The sequence below is a fragment of the Halyomorpha halys genome, unplaced genomic scaffold (genome assembly GCF_000696795.3).
Source record: "Halyomorpha halys isolate HHAL.00 unplaced genomic scaffold, Hhal_1.1 Scaffold251.1, whole genome shotgun sequence".
NCBI lineage: Eukaryota > Metazoa > Arthropoda > Insecta > Hemiptera > Pentatomidae > Halyomorpha > Halyomorpha halys.
The window spans coordinates 802,628-821,788 of NW_027106674.1; the positions used below are offsets into that span (position 1 = coordinate 802,628).

The window sequence follows — 19,161 nt, forward strand, 5'->3', positions numbered from 1 at the left end:
TTCAATTTTTTTTTCACCATCTGGAGTTATTTGATTGGGACACTATATTTTTTATTTCCATTAAGAGCTTAGGTGCAGGACCAATCGAATAATTGGATCCCTGGCACCATTTCATTGAATATGATCCTTCCCTCCCCCTCAATAATTGGTATATAATTAATTAAAACTTGTGTACGTTTTTTTCTGATCTTATCATGGGAAAATTCTCGTGGTTACATTGATAGAAAAACAAAAATAAAATATTCAGAGTTAATGTCGGTGGCAGATTTAGGGGGAAATTTAGATACGTTAAGAGGGAGAATACTTACCTGCTGGCCTCGCAACCACCTCACCGATCCATTAGTATCCGCCCAGTTGGTCTCTAACGTATTTTTGCTGGCTTTGGTTCTGTTCCAGATCTATAGAATCTCCATATCTGCAGCGCTTTGCCTGTACTGTATATTTCATTTAATTTTTAACAATATTCTATTACCATGAGGGAAATTGTTCACATTCAAGCAGGCCAATGTGGCAACCAAATTGGTGCTAAGGTAATTAAGTAGTTCTTTTAGTGTTATTCTTATCATTAAATCAAGTAGGTGTATGATTTTAGATATTTTCTGTTCTTTGCATTTTTGGTCAGCCAAGGTATAATATAGCTGTATACAATTATTTTCTTAAATAAAAGGAAGATTGTGTGGGAAGGAGTCTGGGTGTGGTAAAAAAAAAAAAAAACCTCAAATGGTAATTAAACTATTTAATATGATCCAATGTTTGGCCCCTTTTTGCAGGGTTTATTAAATGCAGGTAAGCACAAAAACTGAATTTTGGTGCTTACATGCATTGAGTAAGCCCTGCAAAATATGATGAAACATTGGCTCATATTAAATAGTTCAATTACTATTTGAGTTTTTTTTTTGTGTTTTATACTACACTCAGACCATCTTACTTCTATACATTACATATGGCCAATCAATGATCTTTCAAGCATTTTTCAAGTATTGATTTTTTAATTTATTTCTGCTCAATAGATATAGTATCTAATTGTTACAATTTTTTAGATATGATTGTAAAATGTCTTTATTTGAACTAGAGACCCTTCTTATGATTAATAAAATAATTTCTCTATATGTATTGAGGTCTAATGGTTTATTTTAAATAAACCTAATTATTAAGTAAATTTCTGCATTTTTTCCCCACTTGATTGCACTTATTTCTTAGTACAAATTTAATTTAAATCATTGGTTATTATGAATTGTAACACCAGGCTCAAGGTTCCAAAGGTTTTATTATTGTAGTAAGTAACAATAATTTAACAATGGGTATTATGAATTATAACATCAGGCCCAGGGTTCCAAAGGTTTGTACAAGTTACTGAATAGGATAACTTTTTATACAAATGATTATTTTAAAATTGGAGACCTTCAGTCATGAAGAAATTACTTTCTTTATCTGTGATCAATTTAAAATAATGTCCGTAGAGTTAATATATATTTTTTTTTTTGCTTCGCGATTTGAAAAAAATAATTTTATTTAGTGCTTGTCAGTTTGTATTCGAGAAAAAGACCATTTTCTTATTTATTTGTTTCGTTTTTATTACTTGTATTCCTTAAGTTATGAATACCATTAGAAATATCTCTTTTATTATTCACATTAATGTTTCATGATTTTTGTGCTTTTTTGGGATTGGAATGAATTGCTTAAAAATACTTTCACTTAAGAGATATGGTCCAATTTAAACTATGCCATTCAGTTATAAGTATCTTTTAATGATATTTTTGCCCAAAACAAGTTATTAAATTTAAAACATTAATATTTTATCACAATTGGAGTGTAAATTATTCAGCCATTGTCTATTGATCTGTCCTTTTTCTCTATTAGGCAAAATAGAGGTTAATGTACTCTTCCCTTTGAAGTGACTGAAATGATTGATTTCTTTCATTGTATGTGTTATTATGATTTTATTCTAGTGTTAAATAAATGAGTAATATTATTTTCTTGAAGATAATAGTTTTTTCTTTTATTTTAAAGTATGTTATATGTTTTAATCGAGTTAATATAAATCTTATGAAGGAGTATCATACTAATCTAATATCTTGACTATAAATCATTAGGTTTATATTAATGATTAATATTAGCAATGTTAAAACATTTAGCCATTGATTATTTTTGGACTTTTTTTATTATAATATAAATAATTTCTAGTTGACTGGTTAATTTCAATATTTATTTTGAAACTTCTGATCTTTTGTATAAGGCTTGAAAGAGAGGAAGTTTATTTATTTATCAAATCATGTGTTGGCCACTTGAGCAGGGCGGCTTTGTCTCAACAGTTACAGATCTAATAAAAAGAAAGTGAGCAACTACTTGAGTTGAGTTTGTTGTTTTTCATGGATTTTATGATGAAAAAAAACTCAAGAATGAAGCAGTATCAAAAGGAAATAGGACACTTATTTTTTCCAATAACACCTCTAAGATTTTAAATTTTAACAGTCAAGAAATTTTACCTGGGGAAGCCAAAAATGCCAGTCAAATTTATTAAGGATTATGGGAATTTTTAATTACATTCGCGGTCCACCCAAGATGATTCAGTACACTAGGAGAAAAGGTTACAGATAAAATGTATATTGTTAATTATAGTTGTAGAAATCTATGTTCAGAACTCTCTAGAAAGTCTAAAACCTTTTACTGATATTGATGACTTGCTGAAGACTAACCAGAAGTGATAGTTCTTGGCTAGTTAGAGAAGGCCATTGTTTCTACCCGTCTACTATCCTACCTTATCTAACTATGTATAGATAGGTGAGATATAGATATTGGTTTAAGTATTAACAAATATCTGACATAGTTCATTACATCATGCTCTGATTACTTGTAAGCCCCCCAGCTATCATGCCACCAATGTATAACCGCCTTCAGCGGACCATGTTTGCTCATCTTATAATGCCATACGGCAAACGAAGGTATAATGTAAATTGTATATGTATAATGTATTGGATTATATTATTATGTATTTTGTAACCATAGAATAAATAAAGAGGTTTGAAAAAAAAAGATATTGGTTTAATGGAAAACTCAGAGTGAAAAACTGATATTCTGAAAAACTTGATGGTGTGAGGTATAAGAGGTACTGGGTTTATAATTACCTATCTAAACAGTTAATATTTATTTTTAAATATAAACTACCCTTTGTGATTGTATTGATTTCTTTATTTCATTAATTTCCTCTTTATTCTTTTAAATGATTCATGTATTCTTATAATGGTATAATAACTATTATTGGAATTCAGTTTCATCAAGGTTTTGTGGCAAGGGGCAAAATTTACCTATCACAATGAATTTAGTAATTCCAAAGAATAGTTGAAACATATTTACATTTTCTTAGGATAACACTTGTATTATTGTATTTTTTTTTCTAGTTTGATTTCTTTTAGATTTTATTTAAGATCTACTCTTTACCCAGCCATTCATTTTATTTTTAGTTCTGGGAGATCATATCAGATGAGCATGGCATTGACCCCACTGGCTCATACCACGGTGATTCTGATCTTCAGCTTGAAAGAATCAATGTTTACTATAATGAAGCATCAGGTATTTACATTATATCTTTAGTTATAGTTATAATGTCAAGGGTGTGTTTTAACAAAATTATATTACAGTTTATGTTGTGCTGTGTCCAGGTTTTGAAAATTATTTTTATTTTTGTCGCATTTTGACTATTATAAAATACTAATTTACAACATATTTTTTTACATCTTACTCCACCTGAACGTTCCCAATGTGTGACCTGTCAAAAACCTTATATTTACTGAAATATGAAGCTCTTAATGTAGTAAAAACAGTGTAAAAGTAGATTTGTGTCACATCCCTTATTAGGAGAGTGATTCACCTAATTTGTCTGAAGATTGTGCAAGTTGGAGTAGGGAAAAATTCCCACCACATTCCCTACTGATATCCCTGCATGATTCTGACTTAGCAGATATATGTGTACCCATTTATTGCATATCTAAGTGAGTTCATTGTTACAAAATTACCTTCCTATTCAATTAATGCTTTAAAATAAAAAATAAATTAAACTTATTTTATTTACTTTAAAAACAAGAAATTATAAATTATAAGCCAGTGTTGTAATATACTCTTATACCGATGTTTTGTGATGAACAGAAATTGACTCAAGCATTACTTAAAAATTTTTGGAGAACTGGATAATGTTTTCAGATATTGTTTTTTCTTAAAAGTTTCCAAATGTGGGATGTGGGAATTATTAATTTTTTTTTATTAATAATAACTTTCCAATACAACAGAAACACTGATTTCTATGTTTCTATTGTATACTGTCTTCACTGCGTAATCAATTGCTTTTTGTATTTGTGTTGGAGGTGGAAAGTATGTACCTAGAGCAATTTTGGTTGATCTGGAACCGGGGACCATGGACTCAGTACGTTCTGGACCTTTTGGACAAATCTTTCGACCTGACAACTTTGTTTTTGGCCAGTCAGGTGCAGGAAACAACTGGGCCAAGGGCCATTACACAGAAGGAGCTGAACTTGTTGATTCAGTTCTTGATGTGGTTCGCAAAGAGGCTGAATCTTGTGATTGTCTTCAGGTATTTATCATTCATGTGTATTTGGTTACCTTCAAACTACTTTAGGATTATTCTAATGATTGATTGTTAGGGTTTCCAACTCACTCATTCCCTTGGAGGTGGCACTGGATCTGGAATGGGAACACTGTTAATTTCCAAAATTCGTGAAGAGTATCCTGACAGAATCATGAACACTTATTCAGTAGTTCCATCTCCTAAGGTAGAGAGATTAATATTTTTATAATGCTGCATTGCTATAAAAATTAACAAACAAGGTTTGTTAAAATTTTAGCTCTTATTTTATATTTGTTTAGGTTTCTGATACTGTTGTTGAACCATACAATGCCACTTTGTCAGTTCACCAGCTCGTTGAAAATACAGATGAAACTTATTGTATTGATAATGAAGCTCTCTATGACATCTGCTTCAGGTTTATCAATCTTAATTATTGAACAAACTTAAATTGACTGTTTATTTTCTTTTGTTGTATTTTATATTATTTACAAATGTGTTAATTTATTTATTTTTATTTTAGTGTCCATCCAAATATTTAATAGTTACTATCATTCCTAATTTTTTTTTTTTTTTTAAATCTTCAAATATAAGGTTTTCCAGGAATAAATGTCTGTAATCGAGGGAGATATAGCTTTAAAAAAAATGTATTTTAATACCTCCTATATCACCTTTCTATCTCATTCTTTTGTTGAAACATGATTTTCCAGGAATATAATGTTTTTCTTCATAAAGATCTAAATTTCTCTTCTGTAAATGAACATTACTCAACTTATGTGTTTATGTTTGAAATCAACGATGAATTTGCTCATAAAATAGGAACCAATTTGTTAAAGAATATAGTTTTGTTAGATGATCATAGAATAGCAAAATAAACAAGTAAAAATGAATAATTTTAAGAAATCTTACGCCATTAATTTTTGATTTGTGAGCTTCAGGATTTCCAAAAATTTGTTTCATTTGATTATCTTTTCAATTATAGAACATATACCCAACTTTTTGAAGCTAGTTTAATTTTGAAGAGATATGAGGTCATGTATAATATATAGTGTATGATATATAAAATAGGACCGTAACAATGACTAATGACTGTTTAGTGTTTAGTAAGGTTTATCACATGTTTATTATTTAAGATAAAAAGAAATTATTGAAAAACTTAATCCTAGCTATTTGTATCGTAAATCTTAGACCTGGTGTGTCATAATTACTTCAAAACTTTTTAATTATAACTATTTACTCTTGAGGTAAACCATATGAGATTAACTACAAGGCCTGGGCTTAGGGGTAGAATGCCTGATGACGCAAGCGAAAAAAAAAAAAAATTAATTTGATTCACATTCACATAATGAAGAAAATGTTTATGATGAGTTAAGAAAAGTCTTAATTTATTTAAAAGGTGTTAGATTTGTTGTAAACAGTTGCAGATTTACCACAAGGTCTTGGCCTTGGGCGATGGTCGGTGAACTCAAATTGCCTAAAGAGCCATCTTCATTATGAAATGTGAGGAGGGAAAAGCTTATAATTTTGACAAAGAGTTCTTTTAATAAAATTTATAAAATAATTAATTCATTACATATAGATTCATAAAGATGTAAAAATAAAAATTTTCCACTTAAGGGTTAAATCCGTCTATATAGTCAATTCAATTCATTAATTTAGCCTTATTGTTAAATTGAGTATTCAAACCAATTTTTTTTTATTGCTCGATTCTTGTGTAATTCTCCAAGCAATTTCCATTTTTATTACAACTCTTTTTGAAAAGGTTTAAAATAAGCAGTTTATTTTAGAAAAAACTCTGTTTTCTCACAGTTCTGTTGGTGATCCTTTTTAAAAGTTAAGGTTTGTTTAAAGTTAAGAGTTGTTTTAATAAAATTTATAAAATAATTAATTCATTACATATAGATTCATAAAGATGTAAAAATAAAAATAAAAATTTTCCACTTAAGGGTTAAATCCATCTATATAGTCAATTCAATCCATTAATTTAGCTTATTCTTAAATTGAGTATTCAAACCAATTTTTTTTTATTGCTCGATTTTTGTGTGATTCTCCAAGCAATTTCCATTTTTATTACAACTCTTTTTGAAAAGGTTTAAAATAAGCAGTTTATTTTAGAAAAAACTGTGTTTTCTCACAGTTCTGTTGGTGATGATCCTTTTTAAAAGTTAAGGTTTGGGCGCACAACATTTTTGAGATAGTTTCCAGTTTTTTTAGCACTCCAGTATTTATTCTGAATTCCACCCAAGTACAATATATTTATAAGGAAGATAATTTGTTTAGTTTGTCTGTTCATAGGTATGTAATATTTTTTTTAATGCACAGCTCAACCAACTTTCAAGTTATTTGCATTATTTTGAGCTTGAATTTTTTAAAGGAACATTTTTAAATAAGTATTTTGAAAGAGAAGTATTTCAATTACATGAAATACATCTTTTTAATAGTCCTATTATCATTCTTTTATTTTACCTAAAGTCAATAATCTATACTAAATATTTATGCTCTATTTTCTTTTAGAACTTTAAAGCTTTCTACTCCTACTTATGGGGATCTCAACCATCTAGTTTCTCTCACAATGTCAGGTGTCACTACCTGCCTTAGGTTGGTTATGAACTGCCTTAAACTATTAATGAATTTTAAACTTCTAAAATTTACTGAACCATATTATTTTGAATTAAATTATAAATTTCAGATTCCCTGGACAATTAAATGCAGATCTTAGAAAGCTAGCAGTTAACATGGTTCCCTTCCCTCGTCTTCATTTCTTTATTACAGGTTTTGCCCCCCTTACTTCTAGAGGATCACAACAATATAGGTAAATTGGTTATGAAACCATATGGGATAATAAACAAATGGTTTTATTTGTATATATGTTTGTTATATAAATTCATATTTTTTTTTATCCATTAAGGGCTCTAACTGTTCCTGAATTAACACAACAAATGTTTGATGCTAAAAATATGATGGCTGCATGTGATCCTAGGCATGGCCGTTATCTTACTGTAGCAGCCATCTTTAGGTAAGTTGGAATGGTGAAACATAATTCATACTTGAATAAAATAGTTTATAGCTTAAAATAATAATTTTACTCTGTTTTAAGGGGACGAATGTCAATGAAGGAAGTCGATGAACAAATGATGAATATTCAAAACAAAAATTCATCATACTTTGTTGAATGGATCCCAAATAATGTTAAAACTGCTGTTTGTGACATTCCTCCCAGAGGTCTTAAAATGTCAGCAACATTCATTGGTAACTCTACTGCTATTCAAGAACTATTTAAGAGAATCTCAGAGCAATTTACTGCTATGTTTAGGAGAAAGGTAGGTTTAATTTTTTTTGTATAATAATACAATATCTTACTCTAAAGTTATGTTTGCATCCACATCATTTGAGACTTACGTGATCCAGCATAGATCATCTGTTTTCTATGATACTAATTGGTTTACTTGCATTGGCAGCCACACAATCATGCCAGCATTAACATGGTTTTTTCACTCACCTGTTTCCACGAAGAGGCTCATTCACAACTCCTTGTGGGGTTGGATTACTGTTCATCCGCATGAAATACTCTGCCCAGTATTGCAAGCCTAATGAACTGGCACATAGCCAGGTTATTAAATATAGAAATTTTGATTTCTATATGTTTTGTTTTTTCTAAATTTGTGGTATTTCTTCGGCACTTCCAAGTATGTGTCGCAGAATCCTCCTTCTAATTCTGAGCGGGATCATTCTTAATATACCTTGAAAATTCAAAGTATTTACTTATTTAATATACCAATTTCTGAAAATGATCCTATATACAAAAACTATTTTTATTACCTCAAAAATAAAAGATTTATATTACTAGAAGCTTCTTTCAAATTACATTTAGTAATTGGAGCATATTTAAACTTTGAATTACTTGAAGTGCTTAAAGCGTTAATGTTTCAAACTATCATTCTCTTCATTTAGGAGAATATAAAGATGCTTGTTTTTGATATAAAATATATCCTACGATAGGAAATTCCTTCGATAACCAGCTTGGATAGAAAGCCACATTCATTTTATTATTAACTTGCCTTATAACTGTAGCCCTTTAGTTTTTATCGTTAAACATGGGTTCATTTGAAAAGTTGACTTACATTTCTATTTCTTCTTCTTGTTCATTATTTTGTATTGAAGAAAATTAAAAACATTAATAATATTTAGATTAAATGAAAAAAAAAAAGTTTAATTCCTCAAACAAACAAAATATTTATTTATCCTAAAAAATGGCAGTATATTTATTTGAATAAAGATGCAGCCCTCCTAAAACGGTCTGGGGACATAATTGGCTACAAACTGAGAAAATATAGATTATTTGATTGTCTGGGTAGTTGGCGCAGATACGAGAAAGAACTGGAAATGGTTGTACTTAACATTTTAAAGTTACCATTATAATTTTATAAACATTAACTTTTATGTGTTAAATAAATTTGTGATTAGACCATTAACTTTTTTTAATTCCTACTTAGGTTCTTTTTTTTTTTTTAAAGACTTCAAGTCTCCAAGTGTAGACTCCAGTAGAAAAGGAAAATTCAATTTTTCTTATTTGGGACATAACATGTTCTTCCTTCTGTTTAACTCTGTAATTGTTAAATAAATCCATAATATTCTAATAGCTATGAAAGATTAGCTTCCAGATTAGAACTATATTAGCTATTCAAATCTTACCATCATATTTTTATTTTTTTTTCCAAAGCATTTATTTTTTCTTATGAGAAAAAGAGTGGAATATATTACTATTTAAAAATATATATATTTTGAATTTTTCTTCCCAGGCTTTCTTGCATTGGTATACTGGAGAAGGAATGGATGAAATGGAATTCACAGAAGCTGAATCCAATATGAATGATTTAATATCTGAATACCAACAATATCAGGTGATGAATTTTCACACTTGTGCCATATTTTCCTATCTTTTACTACATTAAAAGTGCTAGCTCATATTCTAAAATGGACGTTATCATTAACAATGATTTTATATTTTTAGGAAGCTACAGCTGACGAAGATGCTGAATTTGATGAAGAGCAAGAACAAGAAGTTGATGATGCTTAACTTAAATGACATTCCAACTTGATATTCCTTTTCTATGGAAAATTCCCTTATTGCATTTGTTATTTTACATTTTAGTACTGCCTTTTCTACTTAAAATGATCTAATTTATTGTTATCGCTTATTAAGTTTATTTTGTCATTGTTTTCATTTGAGTAATTCAATTAAACTGCTAATATGAATTAATTGTATCATTTCCTCTTAAATCCTTTTTTCTTTTTGTAAACCTGATTTATATAATTTCCTGTTTAATTTATGTCGTTAAAATCACCATTTCTACTAAACTTACATTCTGTTTTATGATCAATTATCGTTATACTTCGAACTTATTGGTAAAAGCTATGTGGAATCAATTGCTCAACATATAAATTTAAGATTTGTATTTGAAGAATGGTCATCATTAATCAAGTCAATTGGTTACAGTAAAATAACCATGTAATAAAAAGCTTGTGTAGATATAGGTCTATGACAACTTCATACCTACGAAAGTTGAGGTTCTATATCAGTGACATAGTGAGGATGTCAGCCGCCCGGGGCGGAGGAAAGTTTTTCCGCTACCTTATTTTGGTGTTTCAATTTTAAAGACTAAAATATACAGTCTACCCACTTTTTAGTTTAAAATTATAGTATGAAAACATATTTATCTTTTAACTGTTTAAAATATATATTTTCATGATGTTTCCCACCATTTTTAAAAACAATTTAAAAAAAAAAAAATTTTTAGCCTGAATAAAAATTTGGTGCGGTGCGTGCATCACACAACATTCACTTACTAGTCTACTTTGGTTTGAAATTAATCCTCTCTAGTCACAGAACAGAAATTATAGCAGAAAAACCAAAGTATAATTCCATTTTTGTTTCTAACCATTCATTCAATGCTTAATTGTTATAGAATCAATATTGAAATTACTAAGAATGATTTTATGGAGTTATTCTGTCAACTGAAAGGCTCATTTATAGGTAGGTGAAATTAAAAGCTATTTATAAATATGTACATATAGTTGACCGTAAAAATTTAAATATAAGATGGTCAGGATTGCGGTCAAAAAAAGAACAAATAGTTTATAACTATTTTAATGTCCGACGTTTCGCCCTACTTTGCAAGGCTTCATCAGAGCTGTTCACAGTGAAAGATTGAACAGCAACTTTCTTTGTTAAATATTAGGTTTTATAAAATCTTAATAACTATATAACCGTTTATAAAAAAACAAAACATTTTCCCTCTTATCTCCTTAAGTTAATTATCAAACCTTTCATGTTTTCTATTTATCTATTTCTATTGTGTAGTAAGAAATAATTTTTTTTCAAGTAAACAAAATTCAAGGTACTCCTAAGGAGGAGGGTGTTTTAAAAAGTCTGCATTTAAGCACTGTTTTCACATAGATCATAATCTTAGATCAATAGACTTTTATACTTATTTATGAGTCAGTACTATTAGATATTACAGGGCGCTTAAATAACAAACAATTTTTAGTATTTTCTAAAATAGAGCTTGGAATTGATAAAACTTATTGTTAGCATCATAACTTATGATAAATCAGTGCTATTGAATAGTGGCCATTCAAGAAATGTTATATAGCTGAGGTTAACTTGTCGAAGAAATTATATAGGAAGTGATGAAATCAACTTTAAGTTGATTATACAATTGACTTAATACCAGTTAAAAGTGCTTGAACCTAAATTGATACCTGGATTTCAAGCAGTAAGTATTAAAAATCACAAGATATTCGAAAACATTTTTTAATTCACATCCAACAGCAACTCAAGAAAAATGTAAAAGAAAATTGATTCATAAATTATTTATTCTTTTTTAAAAAAAAAATCTTAAGAATTCATATTGCTAATAAATAATGAACAAAAAGAAACAGAAACAAAAAAAGGTACACAAGAACCACTGATAAGAAAAAGTAATTTTATTTATAAAAGAGAATTTTAACAATTAGTTTTAGTAAAATATTGAAATGGAACAATTATTAAGTTGTTCTCTTAACTTTCCCAAGTGAGGTTGGTTAAGTGAATACTTGATAGCATTGTTAAAACCAGTAACTAGAAACAATGAGATAGTAATTTGTACACTTAAAAACAATCTCAGAGAATAAATAAAAGAATATAAAAATATTTTTTAATAAAATATATCAATAAATCATGTACATAAAATGTGTAGTTGAACATACATTCTTAACAATTATAATAAAACCTTAAAAATAATATTCATGAATTTTCTGTCTCCTTGAACCTGTAAAATTAAAACAGATAATGCATATTCAATTAGTGCTGCACAATTTAATAATAATAGCATACATAGCAAAAATATAACAATGCAAACAACAAAATTAATGATACTAGAGGTTATGATTACTAAACACTAATATAATACACGTCTTACTGAAATTCTCAATAATGTACAAAATTGTGTAATAAAAATACCTTCTTGACGAAGAACAATTGACGAAATATCCACATTACGCTATTACAAAAGAATAGATGAGCATGGACCTAAACCTATTCAACTAAATGATTCTCGTGAAATGGACTTACAAACAATTTTCACTTTTTTTATATTTTTCATGATTATTTCCACTCCTCTTTGAGCTCACATTTTTCATAATTACTTATGCTTTTCTTTGTTCTCACATTCATTCTCTAATAAACAATCAAGACAAGTGATGGGTCAAACAGTAGCAGAAGATAATTAAATTTTTACATTATCGAAAGTTTGGTAGTGACCTCACTTCTACTACTAGTATAGTAGCTTCTTCAATGGGTGAACTGTAATATGTTAAAGTAAATAAATAAAAAAAATCACAGCTGCCAATAATGCCATTGTGGTGGATAGGGAACTCCGTTCATTAGCTCTATGACTTAAAAGTATTCCTTAAGTGCAAGCAGTCTAAAGTGCTTACAAAATTGACATATGCTTTAGGGAAAAAGAAAAAACCTACAATCACTTCAACAAAATTTGAAGAAAACTGCTACTCTTATCAAATTAATCATTAAGAACAACTTACTAATACATTTATCAAGCTTCAATGTCAATGATAATAAACATCTCAGTTTCATTTTTGCCAAAATAAAAATTTATAATATGCTGATTTCTCTTTATTTGCAAAAGAAATATTGGATTTTAAAAAAGTATATCTTGGAAACATAATAATCTATTCACACTCAAACTGAAAACAAATAAAATGCACCTTTAAGTAGTTTATTATGATCATCTTTGTAGAAGCAGTTTTCTTATTTGCCAAAAAGAAAATCACTACATGATTTCTCACATTAATCACAATGAAATATTTGAAATTTAAAAAACTATTTTGGGAAATGACGAATATAAAGATATATATTGGCATTCTGACTGAACTAATTAAATGCACCATAAAGTAGTTTATTATAATTATCTTCATAGGAGAAGCTGTTTCAATGATATTTGCCAAAATATATTCACAAAATGTTTTTACTTGGAAAATATTGTTTTAATAAACTGTATGTCAGGAACATTTGAACATGAGTTCTTTGACGACTTACATATTAGCAAACTTACTCTACTTTAAAAAAGGAAACAATGCTTTACAATTAACTGTTGTTGTGTCAAAACAAGCGATAACCATCACCTATTGTCTGTTTAATGGAGTTAGGTAGATAAGTGAGTAAGAGACTGAGTTCCTATCTCACGGGTCTGGGTTCAAGTTCAGCTGTGACAGATAATAATTAATTCTGTTATATCGGATGTGGATCACCATATAGTTTTGGGAGCCCTTCTGTGGGACACACCCTTGAAAACCTGATTAAATCATGATAAACTATAACAAATCACATTTTTTCTAACAAACCAACATATTCATAAAAGACATGACCAAGATACCGATGTCAGGTATTGCAGGAAGATGAAACTTATTTATTAAGAATAAATGGTCATATCAAACCAAGAGGGTACAACACTTCTCATGCTTGATCTGATATTCATCTAAAGTAGCCATCACAAAACGAGATGGTTCTAAGAAATTAGAGCATTGTCAACCCTCATTATACAACCAAACTTACTATTTACTCATGAGGAGTTAGGAATTCTATAAGTTGTTTTTCATAGTTCATCGTAATAAAAGTGATATAACTAATTTTTTTAATAGGTATTATTTAAACCAATGTTTTTAATTCCTATTATTAAACCCATATTAAATTTAAAAAATAATAATAAAACAATTTTGCCAATAATCAAAAGTTAAAAATTAAAACTCATTGTAATACATATAATGACCACCAACAGATTTTATAACTAATAATGAAAATAATGCATTATTTTTGTATCAGCTATCAGAGTTAATCCAAAACAATGGTAACAATTCTATAATTACATCAGTACAAATATATTTTTTCTCATTTCAAAAAGAACAAAATATAAAACAAGGCCTGTATCTAAGAGAAAAATAAACATTGTTTCTGATTTAAAATAATAAGTTCAACAAACTGTAAAAAGGAAACGGCTCAAAAACATAGTATATATTAAATATGTTATTTGTAATGTCATTTTTATAAACAATTTAGTGGTCTTAAATACATACTTGCAATTGGTACAAGTGTAAAAAACTGTTTGGCCTTCATCTGCAGAACGGAGCTGAAGTGTTGCATAAGACATTTTATCATTATTGCAACGAGGGCATTTCCTCTCTACTGTTGGACCTTCTTCATTTACTACTTGCATAATCTTTTTAGATTGTTTATCATAAGAATTAAAAGGTATAACATAATATGATTCAAGATTCTTGAAAACTGAAAAATAGAAGAAAATAAAATTTTAAAATCATTATTTCAAGATGACCATAGATACTGACAATATATATAATTTAATTTACAAAATTTCAAGTACTAAGGATCTAGAGACACTTAATGTTGCGGATAGATTTTTGAGATCCACACAAAATTAATTGTATATAAATTAACACTTGAAATTAAGCAAATTTTATGTTTAAATATACAAAAATTCAGATACACTGGTAAAAGTAAATGATCATTTTATTTGTGTCACAATTATACCTATTTAATCTATCAATATATAAAAATCAATATTTGTTTGTTCGTACTTTATTTAAAATTAATCATTTTTGGCGTGTAGCTCAATAAGTATACATTTTTTTCATTATTAATATGGCAGGCACAAAGAGGGTTATTATATAAAAACTATTCATATTTTATATATATGACAAAAGAAAAAATCAACTACATCAGACCAGAATTAATCATTATATAGCGAAACTGTTACTATAGTTACCGTCTTATTATTTCATCTAAACATTAATTTATACCAAATTTTCCATTGGGTTAAACTAATGTGTATACATTCTCAAATATAGCAATAGCAAAGCATTGCTAGTAATTTATAAACTATACTATTTAAAACTGTTTTCTTTATATGGGTGCCGGGTCAAGTGGGGTTCGCTGGAAATGAACTGGCAGACGTTGCAGCCAAACAAACACTTGCCCGTCCGGGTCAGGGCACAGCCATTCTGACATCCCAAAAACTAAGTCTTCCGATGAAAAATGAAGTATTAGCTAGTCGGCAAGCCATGTGGAATGAAAGCCCGCCAAGCAAATTAAAAACTATTAAAAAAAAACGATCAAACCGTTTCCAATCGCAGGGAGCAGGTAGCTATAGCCAGATTGAGAATTTAACTCATGCATAGCTGATCAATAAGCAACCACTGCCAAAATGTCAATACTGCAACAGTGTACTTACAATCAGTCACATATTTGAAGAATGTCATTTCTATTACATGAACTTATGTAGATTGGGAGTGGGACCGAGTGTTTCGGATGCCCTGAATGATGACCAAAAGAACATAGAAATGGTTTTACTTGAAGAAGTTTGTCGGGGGGTGCGGTCAGTAAAGAACAACATAAATAAACAAAACAATATTTATTTATTTTATGCCGACGTTTCGACCTGAGTTTCAGGTCTTCATCAGGGATAGTGGCGTGTAAAGGGACTGGAAGATGCTAACTGCCAGAAATGGTTTTAATTTTCTTAAAAAGGAATAATCTTTTGAATAAGATCTATACCCAAAAGTTTGTCTTATGTATTAAAAAATTCTAAGATAAGTAATTATTTAAACTTATTTAGCAATTATCTAAAGAATTTCAAATCTTGAAATAGAATTATAAAGTGCGAAACGTGGGCATTGATGGCCTCAGGGTTTTATGCCCAAAAGCCACAACCAACAACTACAATATTTACATTATTACAATCTATAGTTTTTTTTAAAAGTATAATCAAAGATTTTAACAAACAGAATGTAATTAAAGTTCCATTAGAATACAATGTCCCTGTTTTTTTTTTTTTATATATCCGATCCTTTTAGTCACAATAATCACCTAGTTATTGTGTTTATCTGCGGTCCACCCAGCCTTATAAAGTGGGTACCCTTAATTGGGTAAAAATCTAGTGGTTGAGAGTGATTCTGACCAAATCACCTCCTTGCACAACCGTAGTAAGGAGTACGGTACAACCCTATTTCCTTACAAAGTACTGCACCCTTGACCCTTCACGCATTTTAGCGGTACAGATTTAATTTTTTTTTTTAATCTCAAAACTTTTGTCATGATTTTTTTAATTACCAGCCTTAATTTGGTGTTCTACAGTTGTAGGGAGAAATATCTTTAAAAAATCAGTTCAAATTGTAATTATTAGATCTTTATTTAATATATATACAAGTGTAGAGAACCTTGAAGAATGATCATACATTAAATAAATTAAAGAATACAGAAGCCTATGACATAGTCGTTCTTACAATTTCAAAATTGTTGAGACTCTTAGTTAAGGGATAGGTGCAAAGAAAGGAGATGCCACTATATTGTCCAGACTTATAGTTTACAAGTGTAAACTCGGAGGTTGGATAATTTTCAAGAGCAGAGCACTGTAGTCCAGTTTTAAGACAACAGCAAATGCTGTTACAAAACCACTCACACCAGATTTTGCTTAAAAGAAGCTTAGGAGCTGGGAGGATGGTAGTGGTGATAGGTGTAATAAGGGCCTGAAAGTAATTCTTACTTGAAGAATCTATCAGATTCTAAACTGCCCTCAACCATGTTGAGATCTGGATGGTAAAACCTTCCAGCAAATGTTGTTCGCAGATGGTATTTGAAAGAGCTTGATTTTGACATAGGCTGAACAAAAATCATTTTGTAGCATAGGTGATCAAAAGTTTCAGTTACAAGGTTACTCATCATACAAACATTGAAAACCATTGTCACTCATAACTATCACCAACAGCAGAGTACATGCACATGTGACACAACTTCGGAACAGTTGGGACAATACTAAAACCAGATTTTGTAATGTGCTGACTGCTAGTACAGAACATTTAGAACCGGCTAAGGTTATCCTGCAGTTTACCTCGCATGAACACAAAAACATTCAAATTTGGGGATTCAGATGAAAATTATTCCACCTCTGAGCCTGCAGAGAATAATCTGATGACCCTTGACAATGAAATAGTACATCCTTCGTTTGAAGCTAACCCCTACCCAAGAGTACCCAAAACTATGACATTGTAAGAACAACCAATTCCTAGGCGTTTGCACACCTCAGATTTATTTCATGAATATTTTATTGTACTTCGATAATTATAACTTAAAAAGTTCCTAATGTTTAAGTAAAATCATTTCTCCTGGTTCTGAACACCTGGTTTACATTCTAATTTATTATTTTTATTAGTATTAAATAACTATCTAATAATTACAACTTGAACTGTTTTATTTTTATTTTACAATGTTTTTTGGTTGTCCACCAGTGGTTGCTTTAGAATATGTTTTTGAGTATAGACCAAATTAAAGTCAATTAAATTTATTTAAAATTCATAGCTCATGTCTTTTCTCATTGAGCAAATATTTCAGACAATTACATTTTTTTTAACTTTTAGCTGAAAATGATCAATTTGTGAAGATATATAAGTTAGTAAGTTGTGTATCTACAGAATAAATAAATAATGAGTTATATAATTAAGAGAGATAGTTGACTGTGGATGATAAATGAGGAGAAGATGGTTGGGGGTGCGGTCAATGAAACACAAATTCAGTCATTTAGTCATACTTATTTGTGTTTCATTAATGAGTTATATACTTTTAAGTTTTCTATTTCAAGTGATTGTTCATTGTTTTTCACAGAAATATCAACGAATCAGAATCATTTACTCATCATGTGCATGAAAGAAGAATTTATAATAGAAATTTAATATGGGTTCAAAAATACATTTTGAAAAGAAGAATATTGTTCATAACTTAGTTTCCCATCTAACCTAAAAAACTATTACATTTTGTAGTTCAAATACATAAAATACACTATAATAGCACAACTACTTGCGATATAAGTAATTTATATTTGAAATACAAAATATTTATGTTATTTTGTACTTAATTACTTTTTCAGTAAACAAATTAAATACTTCTTCATTCAATACACAATTTTAAAAACACAAAATACTTGTTATTTTAAATATTTTATTCAAAATCTAAATTAAAGAAATCATCTATAAAATCATACTTGGACATCATTATTATAGATACTAAAAATCTAAAAGCCCTACCTTCAGCACTGCATTCTCTTTTGCAAGTGTAACACTTAACAGTTCCCGATTCTTCTAGCAAAGGTAGTATAGAACCACAATCTGGACAAAATCCCGGTTCATCACAATAGTTCTCTTCATTTTCCATTTTAACAAGCCTCTGCAGAACAAAACAAACTATAACTATATATTTAAACGAAAATATGTTTACTTCCACAGTCTATCGTGACGAATTTTGCCAGAAGTAATTCCTTCAGGGACGAGGTCCAATTAGTACTTTTCGAAAGAAAAGGCAAAACCGGTGAACGAGATCGATCAAGATCTAACATCAGTCCATAGAGTAAAAAGGGTAATGTAGAAATGATCTGCCAGGCAGGCCTTATGAGCTAAGTAGATGCAGTACAGGGAAAAGGACTCATTTACCAGCTGCCTTCTATCTCTGTTATAGCATAGTGAGTTATCCTAATCTTTTGCTCACATTTCTTTACTCATGGTTTAATAGATTTTTGTTGTTGATAAAACAAATTTATGAAAATAGCATTTACTACATTTTAGATTCTGCTCATATTTGCGATTAAATGATCGGTTTTACAGATAATAAATTGGGGAAACTCATTTCTACTTCAACGTAAACCTAGGCAAGGTGAGTATGGTCAACTCCCCTCTTTTTCACTCCACTTTCTCTATCTAAAAGATAGGGAATCTATCTACCATTCTGGTTCACTTGGTCCTTTTCTTCATTATGCCTACGTTTTTTTTCCCGATAAAGTGCACCCAGGTAGTGCTTTTATCACTTTTGTAGTAATAATAAAAGTGAAATACGATGTGATTGCAGTAGTGAGAGTATGGGGGAGCTGGTGCACTGATTTTAGGAGCCAATCAGAAGCCAGCATTTTGATGACGTCACACATGGCGGGAGATTTGAATTCAAATATTAGGCTCGACCCACCCTTAACCAC

General features: G+C 29.5%; 2 protein-coding genes across 3 annotated transcripts; one reads left to right on the forward strand and one right to left on the reverse strand.

Annotated features, from left to right (window-relative positions):
• Positions 1-319: 319 nt before the first annotated feature.
• On the forward strand, positions 320-9,832 carry LOC106680217 (tubulin beta-1 chain). Of its 2 annotated transcripts, none has more exons than XM_014419750.3 (11): positions 320-530; positions 3,462-3,570; positions 4,359-4,585; positions 4,656-4,784; positions 4,879-4,994; positions 7,091-7,174; positions 7,266-7,388; positions 7,485-7,592; positions 7,674-7,896; positions 9,376-9,477; positions 9,588-9,832. In XM_014419750.3, exons 1-11 carry the CDS (start codon positions 474-476, stop codon positions 9,651-9,653), a joined length of 1,344 nt encoding a protein of 447 aa, XP_014275236.1. In that variant the 5' UTR covers positions 320-473; the 3' UTR covers positions 9,654-9,832. The 2 variants fall into 2 exon arrangements, with proteins under 2 accessions (XP_014275236.1, XP_066901131.1); XM_067045030.1 differs by having other exon boundaries at positions 3,462-3,569; positions 4,355-4,585.
• A 1,716-nt stretch (positions 9,833-11,548) lies between these two features.
• Positions 11,549-18,521, reverse strand: RpI12 (RNA polymerase I subunit RpI12). The gene is made up of 3 exons (XM_014419818.3): positions 18,224-18,521; positions 14,207-14,414; positions 11,549-11,886 (listed from the first exon to the last, which is right to left on the reverse strand). The coding sequence occupies exons 1-3, from the start codon at positions 18,348-18,350 to the stop codon at positions 11,862-11,864; spliced, it is 360 nt and encodes a 119-aa protein (XP_014275304.1). The 5' UTR covers positions 18,351-18,521; the 3' UTR covers positions 11,549-11,861.
• Between the last annotated feature and the right edge of the window lie 640 nt (positions 18,522-19,161).

Coding starts and splice junctions, on each gene's coding strand:
- RpI12 (XM_014419818.3), bottom strand. CDS start 18,350: ATGGAAAATGAAGAGAACTATTGTGATGAACCGGGATTTTGTCCAGAT. Junction 14,415..18,223: donor AAGAGAATGCAGTGCTGAAG/GTAGGGCTTTTA, acceptor TCTATTTTTCAG/TTTTCAAGAATCTTGAATCA. Junction 11,887..14,206: donor TACACTTGTACCAATTGCAA/GTATGTATTTAA, acceptor TTAATTTTACAG/GTTCAAGGAGACAGAAAATT.
- LOC106680217 (XM_067045030.1), top strand. CDS start 474: ATGAGGGAAATTGTTCACATTCAAGCAGGCCAATGTGGCAACCAAATT. Junction 4,586..4,655: donor AATCTTGTGATTGTCTTCAG/GTATTTATCATT, acceptor ATTGATTGTTAG/GGTTTCCAACTCACTCATTC. Junction 4,785..4,878: donor CAGTAGTTCCATCTCCTAAG/GTAGAGAGATTA, acceptor ATATTTGTTTAG/GTTTCTGATACTGTTGTTGA.